The sequence below is a fragment of the Gadus chalcogrammus genome, chromosome 6 (assembly GCF_026213295.1).
Source record: "Gadus chalcogrammus isolate NIFS_2021 chromosome 6, NIFS_Gcha_1.0, whole genome shotgun sequence".
In the NCBI taxonomy this organism is placed as follows: domain Eukaryota; kingdom Metazoa; phylum Chordata; class Actinopteri; order Gadiformes; family Gadidae; genus Gadus; species Gadus chalcogrammus.
In genome coordinates, this window is record NC_079417.1 from 6008154 (window position 1) to 6019227 (window position 11074).

Genomic DNA, 11074 nt, shown 5'->3' on the forward strand with positions numbered 1-11074 from the left:
GTGTGTGTGTGTGTGTGTGTGTGTGTGTGTGTGTGTGTGTGTGTGTGTGTGTGTGTGTGTGTGTGTGTGTGTGTGTGTGTGTGTGTGTCCATATTGTATGTATGACTGTGACATTTCCTGACAAAACGCCTCAGTGTGGAGGATAATCATGAGAAATGAACTGATACACACAGCCATGTGAATTGTTTTTTGAGTGGAGGACAAAAGAGGGAAAAGTCAAATAGGTTTATGCACTGCAGCCACTGAAATAGCAGCTGTAAGCACCTTGTGTGTCCTTATCAAGTGACCTACTTTCAGCCGGCCACCACATCCAAACCTCAACCTTTACAGAATGGATGTTATCTAGATGCCATTGATGCTTCTATAGCCAACTCTCATTTCCCCTTGCGTAATCTTAGAGTAGACTGTATTGTGTGTGTGTGTGTGTGTGTGTGTGTGTGTGTGTGTGTGTGTGTGTGTGTGTGTGTGTGTGTGTGTGTGTGTGTGTGTGTGTGTGTGTGTGTGTGTGTGTGTGTGTGTGTGTGTGTGTGTAATGGTACGTTAAACGTGAACTGTGCAGGAATTACTGGCACCTAGCGGTGAGGTTGCTGATTGCAATTAACTGAATAAAACTGATCGCAGTATAATAATTAAAAACGCACCACCTGCAGGGCCTTTTTTCTGTTATATTGTCTGAAATAGGGTAGAAATATAGGAGAGAAACATGGCCGGCTCCTTTGAAGACTACCCGCTCTCTATGTTTATATAAAAGGGCTCATTCTAAAGAAATAAAAAACACAATGTTTACTCACTAATACACTTATCAAAACATGCAGGAATATTATTCATTTCTTCCCAAGTGCTAGATGCCACTAAATTCTACACACCACACCTTAAACTAATTGTGTAGCTTCACAAATGAAACCTTCAAAAGAAGGAATACCAATGCAGAGTTTGTGGTATTTTTTTTTATCCCATTTAACCTTGTATGTCTTTAATTAGGGTATAACCTACAAAACAATAGCCATACGATACATGACATGCTTCCATTTAAAAAATGAGGTTTCCGTACTAACACCATAATTTGAGCTAAACCAACCTGCTGGCACGTCCATAAATAAGACCGTGGGGACGCTCTTCAACATTTTAAACACTTACTATATAGAACTTCTAATTAAAATTGTATGGAAAGGTTTTGGTGTGTGTGTGTGTGTGTGTGTGTGTGTGTGTGTGTGTGTGTGTGTGTGTGTGTGTGTGTGTGTGTGTGTGTGTGTGTGTGTGTGTGTGTGTGTGTGTGTGTGTGTGCGTGTGTACGTGTGTGTGGAGGGGGGGGGGGGGTGTTAGGATGTTAATGCAGCTTTCTGGAGGCTTCTCGTACTCTCCCATGCACACCATGCACAATGTATATGTGCCAGATGGCGCGAGAGCACACGCAGCCTCTAATGGCGCCACTTGATCATGTCTTAGCTTGGCAGTAAATCAGCGCGTTAACTACAGACAGTACATTCCATACATTGAGCGTTGGTTCGATTCCCGAGAGACTGCTCCAAACGTTGTGGGAAGTGGGTAAAAACACTTATAGGAGAACACGGCTCCTCTGGAGCATGCACTCAAAAGTGTTATTTGATCTCGCTGTGGCACGGAGGAAAACACTCCATAGTCGCGGGGCCCTTCGATGTAATTAAAACATGTTTAAGTTCCGATTCACATTCCTATTTGAATGGCACTTGCACACATGAGATGCAAAATACACAGAGAGCGGTTGTTTAGGTTGTTGACACACAGCGAGCCAATTTAAATATACAGAACTCCTCCTCACGAGGTTGGTTTGGGGGGAAAGTTTACTAACAAGTTTCTGAAACTGAAAGCAATCACTGATCCAGTTATGAAAAATATATCCGTTGCCCTAAAATAAGCGGCGATTAATTCTCCTACAATGCAACTCATATAGGTCTCTTAGTAACACACCATCGCTCCCAAGTGGTGAAATAAAGTATTGGCCAATTAAAAAAATAATGAAATTAAATGCAGACAGATGGCGAGACTACAATTGACAGAAACCCCTTAAAGATCACCCCCGCATCCCCCGCTGACATCGATCAGCACCCTCAGGTGTAAACTAGATTTACTCTGGGAAATCAGCATTTAATACAAAGCTATTTGAAACCATCCAGCCTTGGAAACAATTGCATTCACTACTATTTGGTAACAATACACATTGTAAGAAAAAAACAGGTATATTTAGAATTTGTTTTATTATTTTTTGTTATCATAAATATTATAAAAAAATAGTATTATTAATAATAATAATAATACATAATATAGATATTTGTTTGATGGCTTTCAAGAAACTTCATGGTTGCATACTTGACCTCAAACATTACCACCAGTATTTATACAAGGAAGACATGAAGATAAGATTGATTTGATGAGATCTGTGACAGTAAATGGTCTAAGTGAAGGAACCAGTCTGATCCTGAATCACTTTTCCTTTGGAATAGAGATGCGAGTGAATGTGAGTGTGTAACTGGGTTACGTGTGTGTGTGTGTGTGTGTGTGTGTGTGTGTGTGTGTGTGTGTGTGTGTGTCTCTGTTTATGTGTGAGTGTGTGCGTGCTTGCCGGCACGTGGGAGATCAGTGTCAATTTTCAACAAGGATATATTTAGGGCAAGTATGGGAAGGGGGCAGTGACCCTTCCCTGCTCCAAACACACTCCTCTGCTTCACTCTTCTCTCGTGCTCCCCGCTGCTTCGGAGCTCTGATCCCCTGTTTACCTCCTGGTTAATCGTGCTGACGTCACTTCTGTCCGTCAGTCCGCGTCACCGCTGTCTTACCGTTTGGTGTTGCTCTCATCATGGAAGATCTTGGTGAGTTTCAAGTCACTGTTGATCATGTGTACACAGAATACTAAACTGCAGTTTGACTCATGTTCCCATTTTTAATCCACTGCTGTTTGTTCTCTTCAGTTACAGATGGGAGCATGGGGTGACAGACAGGCAGACGCTCAGTGCTGTTCAGTAAACAGAGAGACTAAAATCAACTATTGTCACCGTTGAGAGAGAGAGAGAGAGAGAGAGAGAGAGAGAGAGAGAGAGAGAGAGAGAGAGAGAGAGAGAGAGAGAGAGAGAGAGAGAGAGAGAGAGAGAGAGAGAGAGAGACGTGCACCATGTGTCAAGCGGAGGTCAGTCCGGGTCTCAACAGCCCCGACCCGCTGGTGAGGGAGGGCTACGTCATGGCCCACGACTACATCGCCTACGTCACGGCGGGCGGCCTGGACGGCGGGCGCGCTGTGGGTCGGCCCCTGTCCCGGTGCGCCGCGGCGCTGCGCTACGCCGCCGACGAGCTCCTGCTGCGCTTCCCCATCTTCTTCCGCCGCTGGCCGCGCGTCTTCCGGAACGTGAGCGAGACGACGGCGTGGCCGCTGCTCATGTCCATGCTGGACCAGCACTTCTTCCCCGGCGTGTCCCCCGGCGCGGGGGGCCGGCGGCGGGAGTTGGCGTGGAGCGCCGTGCTGTCCGTGTACGTGCTGGCGGGCCAGATGGCGCTGCACTGCCAGGAGCAGGGCATGCAGGGGGTCCTGCCAGAGCTCAAGGAGTCGGTGGGCGCCTACGTGGAGAGGGTGGTGTGCCCCGAGATCCGCGACAAGGGGGGATGGGTGAGTCGTCCTCCTCCACCTCGGCTCGTTCGATTCATTGGATTTCATTCACCCACAATAAAACCCACAGTCCATGAGAACAATGATTGTAGGCCTATAGGTTGTGTGTTCAGCCTACCTTATGAGAGCAAACCATCGTTAAAGGGGACATTATACCACCAGGTGTCAGTGTGATTAGCCATTACAAGGCGTTTTTTAAATATGACATCGCTAGTGGGTGTGTCCACCTAGATATATGACGGATAGATGAGCAACGTTTGGTACAATCCACTGGGTAAGCTGGTAGACTGATCTATCCAGCACACATGTAGGTGGACACGCCCACTTGTGATGTCAGGAGAGGCAGATTTTCATAACAGCTAATAACACTCAGACCTGGTGCTATAACATGTCACTCTTAACAATGAGACGTCAATAACATTTCAGCAATTATTTTGGTGTATATATAACGCACTGATCATCTTCTCGTCAGAGCGGCTTCGTGACACGCTTCGGACCCAAGACCAACCTGGAGAGTCAGGTGCAGAGCGCGTGCTGCTGGGCTCTGCTGCTGCTTGCCACCAGCATCCTCTCCTACGTTTTCTGGAAGCGGATAACTTGACCAACACTGCCACCCTCTGGACACAATGGGAATCTGTCCATTTCTTTATTCAACTTTACCACATTCATGTTACAAACTCTGGGAATTGTGCTCATGCTTTGAGTGTTAATCTCAAGTAAAATGTCAGAAAACCTCCACTAAACTGCATTACTCAGGTCTGTTCAAGGACATGGTTTGGATGCACATGGCCTATTTTGTGACATCACCTGCCGTTTTCAGTCAGGACTCAACCGTTAAGAATTAGGAATGCGTTCAGCTGTAGTTATTAGCTCAGGTTTACTAGTCAGGCTACTTATGCAACCAGAAAGATATGCTGCCGGTCAAATGTTGCTTTAAGGCATGTGATGCAAATCTAGCACTGACTGGATTTACTGAACTAATCTAGAGAATTGTTCGACCATGCCTAGCACATGATTTTGCAGACCAATCCATAAGCTAGCACACCACACTTTATATACAGTGTAGGTATACACTGCGTCATGTTTTTGACCGCAGGCTGAGTATAGAAGGTAAACCAAGACCGTCTGTAAAAGAACGTTTTTATTAACATGTAGTTTCTGTACAAACAGGACGACAAGGGACAGAAAAAAAAAAAACAAGAACACTGGAAAGACCGACTTGAGTAGGTCAGGAAATTATACATCATAGAACGAGAAAACAAAGTTACAAAGACACTTCTTAGGCAAGCTCTTCTTCGCCTTCCTCCTCGAACTCACCCTCCTCCTCTGCGGTGGCGTCCTGGTACTGCTGGTACTCGGACACCAGGTCGTTCATGTTGCTCTCCGCCTCGGTGAACTCCATCTCGTCCATGCCCTCGCCGGTGTACCAATGGAGGAAGGCCTTGCGGCGGAACATGGCGGTGAACTGCTCGGAGATGCGCTTGAACAGCTCCTGGATGGCGGTGCTGTTGCCGATGAAGGTGGCGGCCATTTTGAGCCCACGGGGAGGGATGTCGCACACGGCCGTCTTCACGTTGTTGGGGATCCATTCCACGAAGTAGCTGCTGTTCTTGTTCTGCACGTTGAGCATCTGCTCGTCCACCTCCTTCATGGACATGCGTCCGCGGAAGATGGCGGCCACCGTGAGGTAGCGCCCGTGGCGGGGGTCGCACGCCGCCATCATGTTCTTGGCGTCGAACATCTGCTGGGTGAGCTCGGGCACGGTGAGCGAGCGGTACTGCTGGCTGCCTCGGCTGGTGAGCGGGGCGAAGCCGGGCATGAAGAAGTGCAGACGTGGGAAAGGCACCATGTTGACGGCCAGCTTACGGAGGTCGGCGTTGAGCTGTCCGGGGAAGCGCAGGCAGGTGGTGACGCCGCTCATGGTGGCCGAGACCAGGTGGTTGAGGTCGCCGTACGAGGGCGTGGTGAGCTTGAGGGTGCGGAAGCAGATGTCGTACAGAGCCTCATTGTCGATGCAGTAGGTCTCGTCTGTGTTCTCGACCAGCTGGTGGACGGAGAGGGTGGCGTTGTAGGGCTCGACCACTGTGTCCGACACTTTGGGCGAGGGCACCACGCTGAATGTGTTCATGATGCGGTCGGGGTACTCCTCACGGATCTTGCTAATGAGGAGGGTACCCATGCCGGAGCCGGTGCCGCCACCCAACGAGTGTGTGAGCTGGAAGCCCTGCAGGCAGTCACAGCTCTCTGCCTCTTTCCTCACCACGTCGAGGACTGAGTCCACCAGCTCGGCACCTTCCGTGTAGTGACCCTTGGCCCAGTTGTTGCCAGCACCACTCTGGCCTGCCACAATGGAGAAACATATACAGCCAGTCAGCTACCATGCTCTCAGAGGCTGATCATACAGATCATATATTCAAATGATCCCAGAAATTTGTTTGAGACAACTGCTTACCGAAAACGAAGTTGTCTGGCCTGAAGACCTGACCGAAAGCACCGGACCTCACAGAGTCCATGGTGCCGGGCTCAAGATCGACCAGAACAGCGCGGGGGACGTATTTGCCACCTAATAGATTAGAAACAGTTAGAGCTCAACAGACGAGAGAAAGTATATTAACGTTACCAATTTGACATTGCTTTAATTACCCGAGGCCTCATTGTAGTAGACGTTGATCCTGTCCAGCTGCAGGTCGCTGTCTCCGTGGTATGTGCCAGTTGGGTCGATTCCATGCTCATCGCTGATCACTTCCCAGAACTACAAGCAGAAACCAACTTTAGCCTATTGTCTAGTTTCATCAGTTAATCATGCAGTTACTGCCCCTTCTGGGATTAATGCATTCATTAAACCGCAACATATATTAGCATCGACAAAATAGCGATTCCAAGTCGCATAACTTCATTGGTCTTTTTTTCCTTTTTTTTTTAAAAAAAAAAATACATTTTCTTAACTAGTTCCCGCGCCAAGAAACATACAAAAGCGCGCCATCCCCCCAATTGGTTGAGCGCCATTTGCTCTTAATTTGAAACGTCATCAAGCGGAGCACCGCCCCATCCGCCGGGAAAAACCGGGTGCGGCAGGCGCGCGCGCGCGTTCACGCGGCAAAAAGAATAGCTAGGCCTCTTGGGTCAGACAGTAAACGATCAATCCCAAATTAAATTAAACTTTTTTTTAAAATATTACGATAAACTATTGAGTCAATATGTAAACAGTTAATAGCTTATTGAACATGGACCCTTTCAATAGAAAGGCGCATCCTTTTTACGCATTGCAGCAGGCCGAGACAACCCCAGGAAAATGTGGTTAATCTCAATTTATGGTTAAATCTTATTAAACCGAAAAGGTATTTTTAATATAAAGAGCAAAATAGATATATCCCTCATATATATTGGCGAAATAGTGTGGGTGTAATACATATTACGCCAATTCCGACTACCGGTGAAATTGTGAATCGTTTATAGCAGACTCAAAATCTTATAAAGTGTATTTCCCAAATGTGAAAGATTGACAATTCTATTAAAATGTATCGACTTTAGCTGAAGCATATGGTGCTTTGAATAGGAAATCGCTGGGTGTGGTTTAACAAGCACACAAAGAGCTGGCATATTCGAGAATTCTTAAAATAAAGAAAAAGGTAGTAAGAAACAATGATATCCTTTCGAAAAATATCAATCTACTTACCTTGGCACCGATTTGGTTTCCACACTGGCCGGCCTGCAGATGGACAATTTCCCTCATTTTGTCTGGCAGTAAGGACGTCTCGACGCTACACAGACTACAGTGGTTCTTGAATGCGAAAGAAAGGACTCCCTTGTAATTTATATGCGCCCTGTACCCCGCCCACGAAATACCGTGTCACCAAATGTAGCTTAATCATAGGCTGTGTTTCACAGACTTAGTTGACCGGCGGTGTTTTTGACGAATCAGAGGTTGAGTGGGGTTTCGCCATTGGCCCTCCCGACTGTCAATCAGGTAGATCTGTAACGTGTGACTGCCGGTTAATCTTGAGACATGTGCTACTTCCTGCGTGGCTAGACTGAATTCTGACAGCGAAAAACTCTTCATACGCCCAGGATTTCGCACGGTTATAGCTGATTTTTTGCACGGTTATCAGATTAGCATTTCAATGATGAGCACGTTGTTTTGAACACATTTAATAAAGAAAATATGATATGCCATCAATGACCCACAGACAGTCCACGTGGCTTCTTAAAGAATTAATTGATAGTCTGACGTTTTGCCTCTTGACAAAATGCAGCTCACTTCTTAGATAGAACAGCCTCACAGTGAACCCTAAATATCTGACTCTAATGAGTCACTACAACCAGAAACATGTTTGATGTGTTCCTTCTCAAATTCTGCATACTTTATTTAACTATTAGTGTTTATTATATTATTACAAAACCCAATATGTGAACCATAATTCTAGGTCATAAGTACAGGCTGGTATTTAGGGTGCAACAGAGAGGCATTTTTGCTAGGAAGCAACTGGCCCACAGAGCTAATGCTACGGTGGACAAAAGCATTCCTGCCATTTAGGAACTGGCTGCAAACCACACAATGGTGGGTATGTTATTGTATGTTATACCGCTGGACATACGGAATAGGAACATGAATACATCCATATTCTGATAACATTAAGAACACAACACAAATGGTAATGGTTCTAGGCCTAATATAAATGTGTGTGTGTGTGTGTGTGTGTGTGTGTGTGTGTGTGTGTGTGTGTGTGTGTGTGTGTGTGTGTGTGTGTGTGTGTGTGTGTGTGTGTGTGTGTGTGTGTTGGGGTCTAGAAACCAGTGGTGGAATTGGGCAGATGGTCTTATTAATAGATAAACTGAAGTGTGGATACGTCCATGACGCCAACTATTCTACTGCTGCTCGGACACAGTTGCTGGTTCTGGCAGAGAGATACCTAGACCCTGTCTGCTAACGGAACCACCCATTCCTCCTAAGGGTGGGTGATCTCTTGGCATTAGAGAAAGGGGCTTACATGGCCCACATTTTATGGAGATTAGCTGCTGAGAGTAGCAGGCATCTTTCGGTCTGGAGGAGGAAGTGGTCACGTACTGGAAAACAAGGAAGCAGTCGGTAGCTTGTCATCAGAGTAGAGGAGCGACTGCTGCAGTCTTCAGACACACTGTCACTGGAGCACAGCTTGCTATCTAGCACTATGAGAGCTTTATCTAGGTCAGTTTGCTTTATGGCTAAATGTATGTGGTGTAGTAGCCTCTAGCCTGATCTGGCAACACAAAGGCCCAGCCTGTTTGGTCTATGAAAGGGGTTTGTCGGATGGAGGATAAGTCAAGAAAATAGTAACGGTTACTAAGGAGCTTGTATTAAATCTCTGCTTCCAGAGCTCTACAGGAAACATTTAAGCTCCCATTCTGTCCATTTGTGGTCAGACTAGTGCTGGTAGAATGATACATTATAATTATATGATATGCTGTATTATATTAATATAGTAAATTGTATTGTGTCATCATAGGTAGTCTGGAAATAGACTATACGACAGTGGTTGTTATGTAGTAGAGGAAATGTATTTGTGTGTGTGTGTGTGTGTGTGTGTGTGTGTGTGTGTGTGTGTGTGTGTGTGTGTGTGTGTGTGTGTGTGTGTGTGTGTGTGTGTGTGTGTGTGTGTGTGTGTGTGTGTGTGTGTGTGTTCCACATCCTCGGTAGCTACAGGGCGTGGTCTTTGAAAATCATGGCTAGTATTGTTCCAGCCTGTGTCCGTCTACAGCTGATCAATAATGCATGGGGTTTAATTCCTGGGGGGGATGGGGGGGTTGGAAGGAGTGACTGTGCACACTTTGAGCATGTTGGGGGTTCATCGGAGAGATGAGATGCCCTCCATCATCCTTTTTAAGAGTTGATCCATTTAGGTTATTTATCCATCTGTATCATAAGGTAGGCTACGTACGGCTCATGTCTTAAAAAAAAATGCTGAAACGACAAGGGAAATGGAATTTTACTCGGTTAGGTCCTCCCCACCCCCTCTCTCTCCATCTCAATCTCTGTCTCTGTCTCCCAGCCCCCACCGCTCTCCATCTCTCTCCTCCGAACCCACTGCCCTCTTTCTAAGGGCCTATCGCATGGGGAGTGTAGCGTGGGCTTTTTTAACGTATTCGAAGCCTCCATTGACTCAGCATCTCTCTGAACACTGCAGCAGAGAGCCACGCCCTAGCTGCCAGCAAGCTAGCTTCTCTGATCACAGTACCAGCTAGCTGTCTGATCATAATATTAACTCCCTGATCGTAATACTCGATAGCTCTTCAATCAAAGCACTGGCTACCTGTGATCATAGTACCAGCTAGCCCTCTGATCAAAGCCCTAGCTAGACCTCTTATCATAGCACTAGCTAGTTCTCTGAACATTGCATTAGCTTGCTCTGATTATTGTACCAGTTAGCTCGCTGATAATATAGCCCTAGCTAGCTTTTTGATCATAGCAGTAGATATTCTTAGCACTAGCTAACTCTCTGATAATAGCAACTTCTAGCTCTATAATCAGAGCACTAACTAGTTCTCTGATCATAGCACTTGCTATCTCTCTGATCATAAGAGTATCTCTCTGATCATAAGAGTAGCTCTCTGATCATAGCACTATATATTAACACTCTGATCATATCTCCAACTTGTGAATTCACAGACACACAGAATCACACACGTCAGCAGCAGTGGCTAATGGGGACTTTATGGAAAGTATTTTATGTCCATTAAAGCTAATTATATTCTATGTTTTAAAGAAATTAGGTTATACAACTGGAGGAAGTATATTGTTCTCTGTATGTTTCCTAGATTGCAGTATCAATGTGTTACAGTAAATAACTGAGACAACTATGATTGATATAGAAATTCACTAACTTAATATATTCACAAAACCAATATTGTTTGAATTGTCCATATGTTTCCATCTTTATATTCCCTGGGATGTGAAAAGCCATAAAAACCACATGTATGCTGTGATCAGGTCTTCATTCAGCCTATAGGTTGTGAAATGTTGTGTTCGTGTCACTTTGATTCAAACAATGAGTACTATTCAGTCAGCTCTGAACTGGTGCAATTGCTGGGCAATGGGTTAGGTTGCTGGTGGGAGAATATTGAGGGATTGGGACAGCTGGTTGCCGGGGGTGGGGATGGGGGGGGAGGGAGAGAGAGAGAAAGAGAGAGAGAGAGAGAGAGAGAGAGAGAGAGAGAGAGAGAGAGAGAGAGAGAGAGAGAGAGAGAGAGAGAGAGAGAGAGAGAGAGAGAGAGAGAGAGAGAGAGAGAGAGAGAGAGAGAGAGAGAGAGAGAGAGAGAGAGAGAGAGAGAGAGAGAGAGAGGACAGCTGGGTTTCTGGGCCTGCAGAGAGAAAAACTGATTAACCCATATCTCACATTACAGGCCTCTCATAGCGTTAGAATCCAGCCGGGAGACACATGAACCACAGTGCTGGGTGGAGACCAC

General features: G+C 46.0%; 2 protein-coding genes across 2 annotated transcripts; one reads left to right on the plus strand and one right to left on the minus strand.

Moving 5' to 3' along the window:
• The first annotated feature begins 2668 nt into the window (after positions 1 to 2668).
• Positions 2669 to 4845, plus strand: bcl2l16 (BCL2 like 16). Its single transcript, XM_056592292.1, has 3 exons — positions 2669 to 2846; positions 2946 to 3634; positions 4107 to 4845. Exons 2-3 carry the CDS (start codon positions 3146 to 3148, stop codon positions 4233 to 4235), a joined length of 618 nt encoding a protein of 205 aa, XP_056448267.1. The 5' UTR covers positions 2669 to 2846; positions 2946 to 3145; the 3' UTR covers positions 4236 to 4845.
• LOC130384190 (tubulin beta-1 chain) lies at positions 4742 to 7435 on the minus strand. The gene is made up of 4 exons (XM_056592291.1): positions 7311 to 7435; positions 6278 to 6386; positions 6087 to 6197; positions 4742 to 5974 (listed from the first exon to the last, which is right to left on the minus strand). Exons 1-4 carry the CDS (start codon positions 7365 to 7367, stop codon positions 4914 to 4916), a joined length of 1338 nt encoding a protein of 445 aa, XP_056448266.1. The 5' UTR covers positions 7368 to 7435; the 3' UTR covers positions 4742 to 4913.
• Between the last annotated feature and the right edge of the window lie 3639 nt (positions 7436 to 11074).

Excerpts from the sequence above, each read along its gene's own strand:
- LOC130384190 (XM_056592291.1), bottom strand. The coding sequence starts at position 7,367 with ATGAGGGAAATTGTCCATCTGCAGGCCGGCCAGTGTGGAAACCAAATC. Across the intron at positions 6,387-7,310 it reads GAAACCAAATCGGTGCCAAG|TTCTGGGAAGTGATCAGCGA; the intron begins GTAAGTAGATTG and ends TTCTGCTTGTAG. Across the intron at positions 5,975-6,086 it reads GCCAGACAACTTCGTTTTCG|GCCAGAGTGGTGCTGGCAAC; the intron begins GTAAGCAGTTGT and ends CCATTGTGGCAG.
- bcl2l16 (XM_056592292.1), top strand. The coding sequence starts at position 3,146 with ATGTGTCAAGCGGAGGTCAGTCCGGGTCTCAACAGCCCCGACCCGCTG. Across the intron at positions 3,635-4,106 it reads TCCGCGACAAGGGGGGATGG|AGCGGCTTCGTGACACGCTT; the intron begins GTGAGTCGTCCT and ends TCTTCTCGTCAG.